General features: G+C 35.4%; 1 protein-coding gene across 2 annotated transcripts in view; it reads right to left on the reverse strand.

Moving 5' to 3' along the window:
- The window catches only part of LOC149791575 (eIF5-mimic protein 2-like), a 40,629-nt gene that overhangs the window by 16,539 nt on the left and 9,590 nt on the right, over positions 1-14,500 (reverse strand). For both annotated transcript variants that reach the window (XM_089970123.1, XM_089970124.1), the window contains exons 3-8: positions 13,593-13,675; positions 11,521-11,614; positions 8,733-8,842; positions 8,093-8,158; positions 5,900-6,035; positions 2,192-2,301 (exon numbers count right to left, since the gene is read on the reverse strand). In XM_089970123.1, coding sequence (XP_089826249.1) covers positions 2,192-2,301; positions 5,900-6,035; positions 8,093-8,158; positions 8,733-8,842; positions 11,521-11,614; positions 13,593-13,675 — 599 coding nt within the window. The remainder of the gene's footprint in view (positions 1-2,191; positions 2,302-5,899; positions 6,036-8,092; positions 8,159-8,732; positions 8,843-11,520; positions 11,615-13,592; positions 13,676-14,500) is intronic.

Genomic DNA, 14,500 nt, shown 5'->3' on the forward strand with positions numbered 1-14,500 from the left:
TGTAATAGTGGGCTTATATGCTCTACAGAACCCATAACAGTGCATAAAAGAGAGTCGAAATTAAATACAAACGATTATTATGGTTGAGCTTAGTCTGACCAAATCAGGCAAATCACCAGCTTACTGAACAGAGTGTAAGATGACTAATTTCCTTGACTGTCTTCTTTTCACATTTTCTATTAGTGACCATCAAATATGTGCTCTTGACTGGTGCACAATGTTTTCAAAATCTACATCCAAAGTAGAAAAGGAGGGGAAACAATGTCATCTCAAATATTCAAAATGTGGTAACAAGCACATACTGACAAACGGGTAACAGATGGACACATGGTCATATCATAATCTCTTTAACACTGGGCATTATAACCAGCTCAGTTGAAAAGTAATACCTCAACATGACACAAACACCCATCTCTAATCTTTAGTGCAAACTTTGCCCCGCAGACGAGGTCATAAAATACATAACTGCTAATGCATGCATGACTAATACTGAGTTGTTGCAAAGTCTGACAAATCTTGAACCAGTGGCCCTTGAGTAGCCAATGTTTTCAATGATTCAGCAGCCATTTTCAGCATTAAAAAATCCCAACTACTCGTTTCACTTGCACATCTGAAGGCAATTATAAAAATGCTTTGTCTGGGTGACTGAACTTGAGTGCCTTCTAGGGGCTACTAAATTCAAAACAAGACCATTTCTTTCTTTTAACTGCAGATCACTGAAACCATCTTTGATATTCTAAAGGAACAAGATTTTCAAATTAGCTGCCAAGGTGACCATACTGGACATCTGATCAGTAACAATTTTCATTGATGACCAGCTAGACATCATAATTTCTCTTAGTGAAAGTCTCATGCAGATCTGACCAACCATTCAGAAAATGTAGTGCCAAGATTTTAAGCTGGCCACAATGGCCATCATATCAGGATCGTTTTCATGCAGAACATTTTCATATAGGAATAACATCACAGGAAGTCTTCAGCTAAAAACTCCATGGAATATGACTTTCGGTTCATTAGAAGTAGTAATAAGATTTCCAAACTGGTCACAACAGCATCAGATCAGTTTTGTGGGGTTTTTTTTATAGCAAAAACCACATGCTGACATGACCAACCATACAGCTGAAGCAGCAATATCAAGATTTTCAAGATGGTCGCTGTGGCAGCCATTCTGAACATCAGATCACCAGCTTTTCATTTAAGACCAATTAGGCACTTATTAAGTCTTCTGGCCAAAACCCTATCTGAACATGCCTTTCCCTTTAGTAGCAGCAACAATAACAATTCAAAATGACCACCATGATGGCCATATTGGACATCAAATTGACCCAATTTTCAATGAGGACCAACTGGACTTCATAAGACTTTCAGTGCAACCCTTGTGCTGATATGAACATCCATTCAGGAGGAGTAGCAATAACAGATTTTAAAATTGGCCATATGGAAGCCATATTGAATGTCTGAGCAGCACCATCTTCATTTAGGACCATCTAGATCAGGGGTCTCAAACTCAAACCACCCTGAGGGCTGCATGTGGGCATTTTTGATGGCCCAAGGGCCACACCACCTTTATTATCTTTCATGACACGTTGTGATGCCAATCATTTTGCAGGCCACAGTATACGACCTGGCTGGCCACATGTTTGAGACTCCTGATCTAGACTATGGGATGAATGTGCATGTCAAGTTTCAGGCAATAAACTTGTGCTAAAAGGTGGATGGCCGATGAACAGACCACCCCAGAAGCTCTTCTAAAAAGCTAATCATTTACATATGCATATAAACATGCCCACAAATTTCATTCCTCTACTTTGGGGTCATAAAAGTCGGAGAAAAAAATGCCCTGAAAAATCCAACAAGGTCACCTTCATAATCATAAAATTATAACTGCCAAAATTTTTTCATATAGGGACTCAAGGACAGACAGAATGAATGGATATAATTATGGGAAGGACTAAATTAAAATGCTTAGAGCTACTAGCAGTGGGTGCATAGAAAAATAATAGCTAAACCAGCAGTTCAAACAATCAGCAGGTATAATTTAAGGTACCAAGATGAAAATTTTACAAAACTACCATCAACTGATTTGGAGACACTCAAATACAAATTCCACGAAAAATATGACATCTTCATCATGAAAACTGCACGTATTCTTGGTCTAGTCTAATCTTAGCCAAATTGACTCTGGTCTCACCAACAAGCGGGTATCCAACTGAGCTTTCTTTAGGGTTCCAACTAAGGATGCAATGTCCTTTTCCTCTAACCAAGTGCGGAACATCACGGTGGCAAAACGCAGTGCTGTACCTGAAAGCAAACATATTCAAATTTCTTGTATTTGACTGAAATTTACATTGCCTTTATTTCAGAACTTTAAAACGGATCAAATCCAGAAGGGTAGAAATATAATAAAGAGCATACAGATAATTTACATCGACATTCATTCAGGTTTACAATAATGTTCAAAACTTGTTGCAAGTAATCACCTCATGAAGTGGTCTCCAAGAACAAACGGTTGCTGCTTAATGGAGATTCATTTAAAATTTAAAAAAGGAACATCCCCCCCCCCAAACAATGGAGGCTTTCGGTTGAGGAAAACACAAGATCCCATTAAATGTGTCAATAATGTCTAGTCGGGGTTTCAGTAGAAGTCTGTAGCTATGGGGTTTTTTTTCAACATGTAAGTGCTGGAATTGCCGAGCAACTCCTCTTCGACAATTTCTAACCAATTAATCACAATATCATACATGCCAATCTCTGGCAAGGAAAAAGTGTAGTACAAGTGGACAAAAACAGCAATCCAAGCAGAAAAAAGGTAATCCACATATAACATGATAAAAATTCAATAAGGATATGTACAAAATGATTTATTTATCCCTCTGGACTTTTAACATCAATTACTGCTACAAGTTTTCGAATATAACACCTTTTGAGCTATAAAAAGCAACAGACTCATATTGCATTTCAAAACACTTTGTACCAGCTGAGACCGTGATGTTTTGCACACCAGTAGAGCACTAAGTGCTGGGTTAAGGAGCCTGGATCTGAATTCAGTTTTATTTTTGATAACAATATTGAACAATCTCTCGTAGTCAGCATTAGAATGGTAAAGAACCAATATTCCTTTCATAACCTGAAAGAGAAGAGGAAATTTATATCTTCCAGTTATTGTGTCTTTTAACTGGGAAACAAGATAAAAAAAATCAACTCTGTCCTCATGAAGGATATTGTCAGGTAGAGTGCCAACTTGATACTTCAGGAGTTCTCCTAATTTATCAGCAACCTTTCCTGCAGCATGGTGAATCACATGACAACCTTATATGTACAATGATGGAGACATTTTCAAAATATAGAATGCAACTATAATATGAATTCCAGTCATCACTGATGCAGTTATCAGCTCAAAACCCCATACAGTTCTGCCAGCTTATGTTTATTCAAAGCGTTATCAAGCAAATAAAAAAAATGTTTTCTCCAGATGGAATCTACTGTTAATTCGGGTAATGAAAGAAGAGCACTCTGACTTTGCCTTTTTCATTGTCAAAGTCTCATACTGGGTACAACATTTTGTCAGCATAATCACTACTGTTTGTTGCAATACTAAATGGCCCAATTTACATGGCTTCTGCAACTTTAAGTAAAGTATCTTCTGCTAAACACCTAACAATATAAGATGATTTTGTTCTTGCACATGCATATTTTCTGCAATTTTGGAATCCGGAAACATCTGTTTGAACAAAGGACCAGTGTAGTCTTCTACCACTAGGGGTAGTCTGTGTTCTATTAAGAACTTGGTACACAATGCCTCTGCATTTATAAAATTCGTGTACACAATTTAGTTCTGCTGTAACAAAGTAGTTACCTTAGTATTGGCGTTAGTAAAACGAGCTAATTCAAGATTTCTTTGTTTAACCACCATGACCAATATTAAAATCCTTCCCACACAGCCTGCAAGGGGCAGTGCCCCTGATCGGGGGATCCAGGGGCTAAAGGTTACCAACCAAAAACGTATTTTGCACTCATAAAAACCTGCTTCGGGTACAACTTATGATCATAAAATAAACCAAAATAATCATTTGAAAAACTATTAACCTTACCAAAAATGTTCAACTTGAGTTCAATAATTTCACAATATTATAGTCACATGAATTTGTTCTCCAATATTACTGATGCTTCAGTTATCTCATGTGCATGTCAGTGTTCACATCATAATTAGATCACAATAATTTCTAAATTTTTGCAACAAATACATTATACCCCTCTTTTCATAACAAATCTGTGAAATAAACACCCAAATACATCGACTATACATCAACAATAATCCCATACATTCCTTGTTTTTTTCTCCAATGGACACAACTTGCTGATATGCCAGTCAAGCTATTTTTGTGGCTTTGGCAAAGATTTCTTTAGCCTTCCTTTTTGATACCAATAACTTTTTTGGGACTCAAAGTGCAATCATTATTTAAACCTTTGGACCAATCGGAATATTCTTTACAAGAGTCGAGTGCTAACTAATATATGGAACGAATAATTTACAAGGGTTGTTGTGGAATGGGAGCGAACAAACTGTTTTTAAAAAAAAACAAATCGGAGATGATAAAAAATAACGGACTATATCAAGAAAAATCTGATTCAAGTCAGCTTTATTATGGAGAAAATTCATTTCTAATGTATTCATCTCTGAATCTGTTTTTCGTCTTTTCCTAATCCATTAGAAAACCATTTCTGCACAAAACAATGCATCGACTAGAATAAATCTGACTTACTTTTAGCGCCAAATACCTACAGACTGGTTTTGTACCAGATATGAATTAGAACAAAGAATCTGCAAGCAAGGATTAAAAGTCAGAAAACCAGTCTGTTCTCTCCAAACTAAGCCATACAATTGCTGCAAATAGAAACAGAGGTCAAAAGTCTGAAAGTAGAAACCAGCATGTTTCTTGGAAATAGGGCAGCTGCTATAAATATAACTTAATACTGTTAGGAAAGTGCATGCAAGTCTTTGGACAAGCATACTCTTATGTTGTAGTTACAAAGAAGCTGTCTTATCTGTGGGATTAATGGGATGTTAATAAAAATGAGAAAACACATTAATTTTTTTTGGAGGGGGGCGCACAATACATTTCTGTGTAAGGCCTAATTTAGTGAGGAAAAAAAGTATAATGATCACGCCAAAAGCATAATGGTTGGTATGTGTGTGATTAGGATTTTTAACATAGCTTTAACAATTTTTCAGTCATATTACTATGATGTCTGCAGTGTGGCCTATTATAGTGATATCTAGCACTGAGGCATCATGCCGCAGACGTGTAGCATGATGTCCCACCAAGCTACATTATCCTGACACCAGGCTGACCAGTCCTAACACTAACCTCTTAATGCTGAGTGCCTAGCGAAGCAGCTGTTAGTACCATTTTTGTTAGTCTTTGGTATGATTTTGCCGGGGTTCAAACCCACGACAACCTGCTTCTGAGGTGGACACTCTAACCACTAGAGCAGTAATGGTTGGCATGTATATATAACTAATGCTTTATGGTGTTTAAACTTGCTGCACTTCACTTGTTAATATAGTCTTGTTTTTCTTTTATTTGGAAAAGTCCACAGTTAATTTATGTACAAAATCCCCAAATTCTAAGGGGGAGGCCCCACTTCAGAAATGTAAAGAATCTCTCTGCCTATCCTTCCACCTGCAATAAATGTGTTTCCCCACTTAAAGAAAATACTATTTCCAACAATCATTTCAAATTACTTTCATTCTGGGGTCAAAATATCTTCTATGCAGAAAAACAGAAGATGTGACTTATACTGTGATTATCCAGTAATTATTTGAAGAAAACCAAACATTGATCAGAACGTCTCAGATGCAGCTTATTATAGTAGAAATCACTACAGAAATACCCACCGTCTTTACTAAGATGGTCTTCAAAGAGGTTAGACAGTGCCTTTGGGTTAAGGAAGCTGTTGGCAAGCATGATGCCCAAGATGATGGCAAACTTCTGATGAGCATCATCTTGAAATCCTTTCAGGAACAAGAAAAGCTTAAAAAAAAAATGTTCAACAATTGAAATAACAACAGTCTTAGCTCAATAATCTGACTTCTCTTTGATAGAACAATACAGGAAGTCAATATATATCAAATTATTCAAATTACACACATTTTATACCACAATAAGATTCATTTGTCATAATTGTAACGAAGATGAATAATACCAGACTATTTTGCTTTGTGGTCATGTTGGAAAATTTAGAAATCTTAAGTTTATTTTTGTTCTAGTTAGCTTTAATTGAATTTGTAACACATTGCTGGTTATATCCTGTTGAGGATATGAGAGCTAAATGCCTTTCCAAAAGTTACACTGAAGCAGCTAACACAGACTGGCCTTAGCGTTCATCAAACCAATAACCCTTGGATTACGTGTACAGTAAAAACTGCTATGAGCGACCACCTGTCATTTCGACCACAATCGTAATGCACGGATCAATTTTATTATATAAATGCTGTTATGAGCGACCATCTGCTGAATGTGACCAGCGACGGCTTTGTCTTGGCAAAATATGCATTTTGACACTGCTATGAACGACCGCATCGCAAAAATGAGGATAAACTCCACCGACCTTTATTTAATCCCCGTAAAAACAACCGCTCATTTTAAAATGAAAAACATAGGCTGGCTACCAATATGTGTATCTTTCTTTTAGCTAAGCCTATAGAGTTTTATAGTTTTTGTCGTAAACCAGACTAAAGTATATGTAGATTGTTTCCTAGTCCGATTCCCTGCTTCGTATGCTCCCTGCGTTGTTCTCCGCTATTCATATAGGGGTGAGCAACGCAGGGAACCAGACTAATTATCCCTGCACTTAGCCTGCTTCCTGGCCTTATCGTAGGACCCGGCATCCCTATCAATGACCGTATGGCAAGAACAGGCGGACACTACTGACCTATATGTAATTAACTGTTACAACGACCGCTTGATTAGTAATGACTGTTCTGATGAAAAACAAACATGAAATGAATATTAAAAAAAAGTATTGTTGCTACCAGTGATAGATGCTACAGTCCGTAAACCAGGCTAAGTACGTCACGTATTGCTGTTGTAGTGCCAAAGTTGATGTAGTGGTTGCATATGTTGTTTATCTATAGAGTTAATCCTTATTGTCGGAGGCTGAATAAGGTCATTGTCTTTTAAACTAGCAAGACACAATCATTTGCGGGATTCAATTGATAGTGTTCAAGACTTGTGATGTTTGTTGTATTTCCCCCGATGTTAAATGATTACATCCCAATCACAAAGCTGTCATCTACTCAAGTTGGTGTAACTGGGAAACACACTCTGCTTTTAGAGTTAATCCCTGTATGTCATCTTTGAATGAAGCTGTTGACTTTTGTCTCCCCGAGTAAAGGGTTCTGTTTCTGGATGAGATAATTGTTTCTTTTTATTTCATTAATTGTTAGGTATGCAATCCACATGTTAAGATTGTTTATATTTTCCCACAGCCCAGTGAAAACCGTCTTTATGTTCGATATTACAATTGAGCACTAATAATTTTAACACCTAGAACCTTAATAACAATGGACAAATCTCCAACTAAAAAGTGACAAATTTTAAGGCTGGAGAAAATAATTGTTGTAACTGAAAGTGACAAAAAGCAGAACACTTTCAAAAAAGCGGTTTAAACATCGGTAAAACAAATTCAGGTTGTTATAAAGGAAAAAGAGTAATTCAGAAACGATTTCATGTGCTAAAATATGTGATCTTCAAATGTAAATGTGATTTTGTGTTTAATGATATAAGTATATCTTTATTGCTATTTAATTTTGTTTTTAGATGAATGCATACAATATTTTAGCAATAACTATTAATAAAGAATAGAATATATGTACAGTGATTGTGGTTATTCTTCTTGAAATTGTTCTGAAAATGGACCATGAAAACTGGTCCTGAGAGACAACTTTTTGTTGACAGAAGGGGCAGTTTCTCATAACAGGTTTTACTGTAATATGCTCTACCCCAAATAATTACTGTGGGAATCATTTTCTCTAACAAAATCAAATGTATACTGACAAACTAATCATGCAATAATCTTTTTCACATACCTTTTTGATTACTTCCTCAAATGAGCGCTCCAAATATTTGTAGCGTCTTATCAGCTTAACAAACACCTGGAAAGAGTAAGGCCATGAAGTAAGTCAATAAGCTAACAATTTAGACAAATTTCGCAAAGGGACAAATCTTGTGCCCCTAAAACACTATTGCATCTGCTAGTATGGTGCCAATGAAAGGTTCCAGGGGTCATAACTTGGTACAAGTTTCCAGACAGTGCTATAAAACAAAACTGACCTAGGATTTTCACAATATATGTAAAGCCTCAAAACTAAGTTGCATTGATCCAAAAATACTTGAGAAGGTATTGCCTGGAAATAAAATTTGTAATGAACAGACAGATGGAATAAGCCATTATACACTGACACAACATGTTTAACAGACAAATTCTTAAAACAGTTTCTTCATTTTCTATGAACAGCATTGCTATTTAAATTTTTATTCCTCAATCTTTTTTCCTTTTTTTTTTAAAAACAAGACATTTCTTTCCCAATAAATCTTTAACACACCTGTTCAGAATACAGAGATGCATTTTTGCATAAATGTTTATACACAGGTTCTGTCACCGACATGTATTTAGGCACATGTACAGATAAAGAGATCTATTTAAAATAACCAAAGAATGGTATGTACTTCATAGAATGCGTTAAGGCTGTCCTTGCTCTCCTTCACAGCAAACACACAGATATCAGTGCGGTACACCTTGGAGTCGTCTTGTTCTTCCACAATAGTGCCACCAGGTGCTTGAAGAAAAAAAAAAGTTATATACTGCATATGCTACTTAAAATAAAAAGCTCATGTTGATATAACGATCAATAAAGAATGGGTAGCAATGATAAGATTTTCAAGATGACCATACAGCACCATTTTAATTTAGGACCAACTAAACCAAGGGATGAATGTGTTATATAGTTTCTAGGCAATCCTCTGGGTAATGTAGGCATGGTTCCCACACTTTTCTAAAGCTAAATTTCCAGGGGTTTTCCAGGATGAAATTACTTTTTTCAAGGTTCACAAATAACCATTACTGAATGGAATTAAAAAACATTTCAGATTATAAAACACGCATTTTCTAGATCTAAATATGTTTCTCTTTCAAGACTCTCCAAAAACATCGAAGTCAGAAAAGATGATCATGTACAAAACCACAAAATGTATCACACGAACAAGTTTGATTATATTCCTATAAACTGGCATTATGTGGCTAAGTGGGAACAACATAATGAACATAAATCATGTTTTGTTTCCTTTCAAGCTTTTCACTCTAAAGAATTATATATATATATATATATATATATATATATATATATATATATATATACACACACACACACATACATATACATACACATATACATACATACATACACGCACACATCTCATAGAAAGTAACATTTTCTATAAATTATGTTTTGCTTCCTTTCAAGCCTTTCACTCTAAAGAATTATATAGCAATATATATATATATATAGACACACACACACATCTCATAGAAAGTAACATTTTCTATTACAGTATAAAAATTTAAAAAAACAGTAAACGCAAATAATTTGAATCTTGTATTGTAATAAAGAGTTAACCCTGAATTTATCTGTGCCAATAAAATCCCAAACAAGATTTTTAAAACAACATAATCTGTTTAAGTTGACCTGGTTAAAAATCCATCATTTAAAAAACATTTTCAAAAGGGATGCTTTAAATTTTGACAATAGATCTTGTAATTCATTAAACCAGTCCCCAATCCTGTATTGTTTTTATACAGAACACAAGTGATGAGTTTCTCATTTCAGCTCTTGGATTCAACAATTTGGACTACAAATCTGACTTAAAACGAAAAGCAGTCCATTTTCTAATCCACGTTTCCTCCAAATATTCCCACCCATTTTTCATATTTGGACATTAAGGTTAGGGTGTGGGGTCATTGCAACTGCAAATCAAAAAATCATAATTTGCCAATACTGCGTGGTAGTGACATATGGTAGTCACTTGCTTGTGAGCCTAGAAAATTTAAACTTGTATTGTATCGACTAGTACCAGCATGAAATCGATAGGAAAATGATTTATTTTCTCAGAAAATCGTTATGTTGTTAATCTGCTGACAGACAAGAACAGCTTAGATGAAACGTGACCCAGTCCTCACCATTTGCATTACTAGTTACATGACTTCACAAATCTCAAATGATGTCACAGGAATTCCAATGGTCATGTGATATCAACAACAAATTCGTTTATACATGTAATGCTGTTGTACAGAAATTCAATTATATTAAATGAAAGTCAGATACTTTTGTAAAAACCAGCAATCTGGCCAGTATGATTTATCAAGCAGAGAGCACGTCAACATGGTAGTCATGTGATACAACAAAACTCCAGATGTTGTTCTCAGAATATATAAACATGGAGAATTTTGTGGTCTTTTGTTTTTGTATTTTTATTACAACCAGCTTACGACTTTCATTTAATATTTATAATTTTTTCTCTACAACATTTGAAAATGTGCGTTGCCACTAACAATGCAAATCTCGAGGACCAGGTCACATTTCATCAACGACGTAGTTTTATCTTGTCTTTCCGCAGATTAAAAACACAACAATTTTAATACTCCGATTTCTGAGGAAAAAAAAGTAATTTTCATATTGATTTCATGCACGTGTCACTCGATCTAACGACATTTCAATTTTGTTAGGCCATCCGGTAAACGGCTACGCTTTGCCACCACCATGTTGGCCTCTGGTGATGCTAGAATGTGTAAGGAAAGATACGGTAATCGAGCTGACTCTGAAAATAAACCAAATGATCCATACTGCACCCTCCGAATATTCTGGTTAGAACCCGATAAATTTAACTCTAGATCAATTTAATTAGGATTCAGTTATGTGATTGTTTCTGGCATCAAGTGGTGGCAGACAATTCCCAGGTTTTTCCAGACTTTCATTAATATTTGTGAAATTCAAGGACCTTTTACAGTTGGGAAAAAAATTATCATTTCTCCCAGCTTTTTCCCCCAATAGTGTGGGAACCCTGTGTAGAAGGAACTGGTGATAACAACACATGTGCTAATGGACAGACTGATGTTGGACAATTTATGCCCTCAATATTTTGGAAATATTTATAAAGATAATTGTGTTAGAAATAAAATTTACTTTCTTTTACTTATTGTATTTTTCAGAGCATTTCAAATTTGTTTTCCTCATCTGTGATGTCATCTGAATCAAGAGAGATAGTTACTTTGCTACAAGTTACCTCCAACAAAAAATATTAAAATACAACAATGATAAAACTGTTTGCACATACTGACTAAATATTCAGTTTGTATGGACCCGTGCCTTCTATCCATATACCTAATTCACTTATCAACTGTCAAGATCACTTCAAGTCTTAGTCAAAACATTAACAGAAATGTCTTCAAGTTCAGACTAACCTAGCTGACCACCTGCAAATAAGATGTCAAAAAGGACCTCTGCATAGCGTCTATAGTCGAGCTTGGACCCGCTAATGTCTAAAAACTTTGATACCTGGAAGAAGTAAAATAGCAAGAATTAAACTGATGCAAAAATCATTAGTATTCTTGAACATTATATACTACTGTTGTGTGATGTTAGGTAACAAACACAGCAAGCCCCCCCCCACACACACACACATAAAGCCATCAGATGTAAGTTGATCTCCATTCCTATTATAAAAGAACAATTTTACAATTTCATGTCCAGCGATCTTGACTACAGTTTCAAGCAGCCACTCCTCCTTAACTGTATGTAATGCAATGATGAAGCTGATAAAAATTTAGGGCATGAACTTAAAAAGAAACACATTCAAGTGGAACCCAAGATGAAAATTTAACTCTGCAATCTGGCCTTCGAGAATAACTAAGGAGGCATCTCTGCCGTACTGTAGACTACACCACAAAACTGATGAAAACAGGTTCTAGGAATACATACTGAGCAAAAGGAATACATACTGGGTCAGTTCCAGTAACCATGACCTTTTACCGCTCGGACTCAGAATAAATAAGAACCTGCCCCTGCCCAAGTGTGTCTATTTATGAAGTTCAATTAAACTTAAGACATGGACACTGGCAATCTGATAAATTTCATATCTCCACCATCTTATATGAACATCTGACAATGATTGCTTTGGGGTCATGTTCAGGTGACCTTTGAATTAGCCAATGGAAATGCAGCTTTAAAAAAACCTGCAAGTGAATCAAATAATTTGGCACACACTGATCTCTTCAGCAACAATTCTAAGCCTCCCAAATGTAAAGATATATAACATTTCATTTGACTGGTTGATAAAAATAACATTTATGGTAACAATGTATGTTGCCAGAACATGAGTGCTAAGTGGTCTCTGTCAGATCTTCAGGTAGGACAGTGGAGATCTGATTTTAATCAGACTTGAGGAAGCTGGACTTAAAATGCAGAAAGGAAAGTCACACTTTCAGCTTGAGTGATTTAAAAATGGACATAAAGACCACAAAGATGGGTGGGTTTCTGCCTCTAACCTTTCACAAATAGCTTAATGAAAGGGTTGTTGGCCAAGAAATCTTACGCTTTCTGTTGGAATTTCTTCCAATGCCGTTGACTTCACGTTATGAAAACAAAAGTTCAAGGTAAAATTTTTTTATCGAAACCACCAACTATGGATGACGGACAGATAGACTAATGGACAAAATTCCTTTCGTCAAGGGGAATAAATGGCCTTGTACTATCTGTTACCAATTTCCATTCATACAACCTACTAGGAACATAGAAATCCTGTATTCTTGTACATATATATACTCTACTTGTCTGCACTATCTCAATCTGCAGATCTGTTGGGGCAGAACCATATTAAGCAGCTGCTCATGGAGTTAATAAAAACAAGACCTGACATGGTCAAACACTGGACACAATTTTTAAGCAAAAGGCCAAAGTGGGGATGAGAACATTCCCTTAGCTAATATTTCCCAAATAGCCTAATGAATGGGTTGTTGGCCGAGAATTCTGATGCTTTCTGTTTGAATTTCTTCCAATTTACTGCACGTTATGAAAACAAATGTTTAAAAGTTTTTTAAAAATCTAATTTTAATAAAAGAGCTATACACAATTGTAGATTGGCATAATTTACATGAATTTTAAAGATCTTTATGACATGGTGCTTTGTCCAAGACTGAGTGAAATTGAGCTCTATAGTTTTTCGGAAGGAGTCATTTAAATCGGTTTCTATTTAGTAACAGTGGCCATTTTTGTGGCAAATTACAATCAACATCATAAAACAAACACACGCAAAGCCAGGATCTAATCTGTAAAATTTAATAATGATAAGTTTATTATGTTTTTCTTCAGGTTAAGTCTTTACTATAATTAATAACAAGTGAAGCATAAAAAAACTGCTGATGGAGGCAAAGGCATACTATAAGCTAACTTGCAAAAGGCTCATTAAATGTCATGCAACAAAGAATAAATCCTTGTAGATTTTAAGAGTGCGTTTTATAGGCTTCATTTCACTTACCAACTCTAGATCACCACCAGTTTCATTGAGACCTTGTATAATGGCATCACGAAATGAAGAAGGGTCGTATTTCTCCTTTTCATCTATAAATAAAAAATAAACACTTCTTGTTCTCAAACATTCTCTTTTTAATTACCAAAAAAACCAGAAAGAATAAAATCTAATGCAGTGAAATGGCTATGCACAAACTTCACAAGCAAATTACAAACTACCATTTTAATGCACAGCTGACAACCTTCCAGGCTCACAATTAGTGAAAACTGGGATAAAACATCATGAATTTGGACATGAATTAGTGAAAAATACCATGATAATAACTCCATCCACTATGACTGTCAATACTACACTATATCAAGATCGCAATATAAAACTAAAACACTACACATATGCAGAAATATTTATCAAGACATGATACTGTGGCAGACTTGAACTTCCTCAACTGCTTGAATGAAAATTTGTTTTCTAAACAGTTCAGACTTCTTGCCTGCTGGTTGATCTTGGTGACTAAAATTGATGACAAATTTTCTGCAGCTAAGGAGGCCATAAAGTCTGTCTTATTTTTCCTCACTAGAGAAAATACTCTTTTGCTTTTACTGTTGCGAATATCACGACTAGCGCTTAACGGGAAATCGTTTTTTTTATATTAAAGATTTAAAATAATTGAGAATTGGAGAATTCGTGAAATTTTGGCTTGTGGCGTGAATCGCTGAAAAAGTCATGAAATTCACACCGAATTCATGAGGGTTGGCAGCTATGTTAATGTAGGTATTTTCTCATTGGGAAATGACAGCTTTCATATCAAAGATGACCATATCAAACAATATATACAATACAAACACTTTGATACTTAAAAAAAAATTGCAGTCAACTGCACTAAATATTACAAAGAGTAGATGTCAGGTGGTAAT

This window comes from Sinohyriopsis cumingii, chromosome 9 (assembly GCF_028554795.1).
Source record: "Sinohyriopsis cumingii isolate HCF-2022 chromosome 9, ASM2855479v2, whole genome shotgun sequence".
Taxonomy (NCBI): Eukaryota; Metazoa; Mollusca; class Bivalvia; order Unionida; family Unionidae; genus Sinohyriopsis; species Sinohyriopsis cumingii.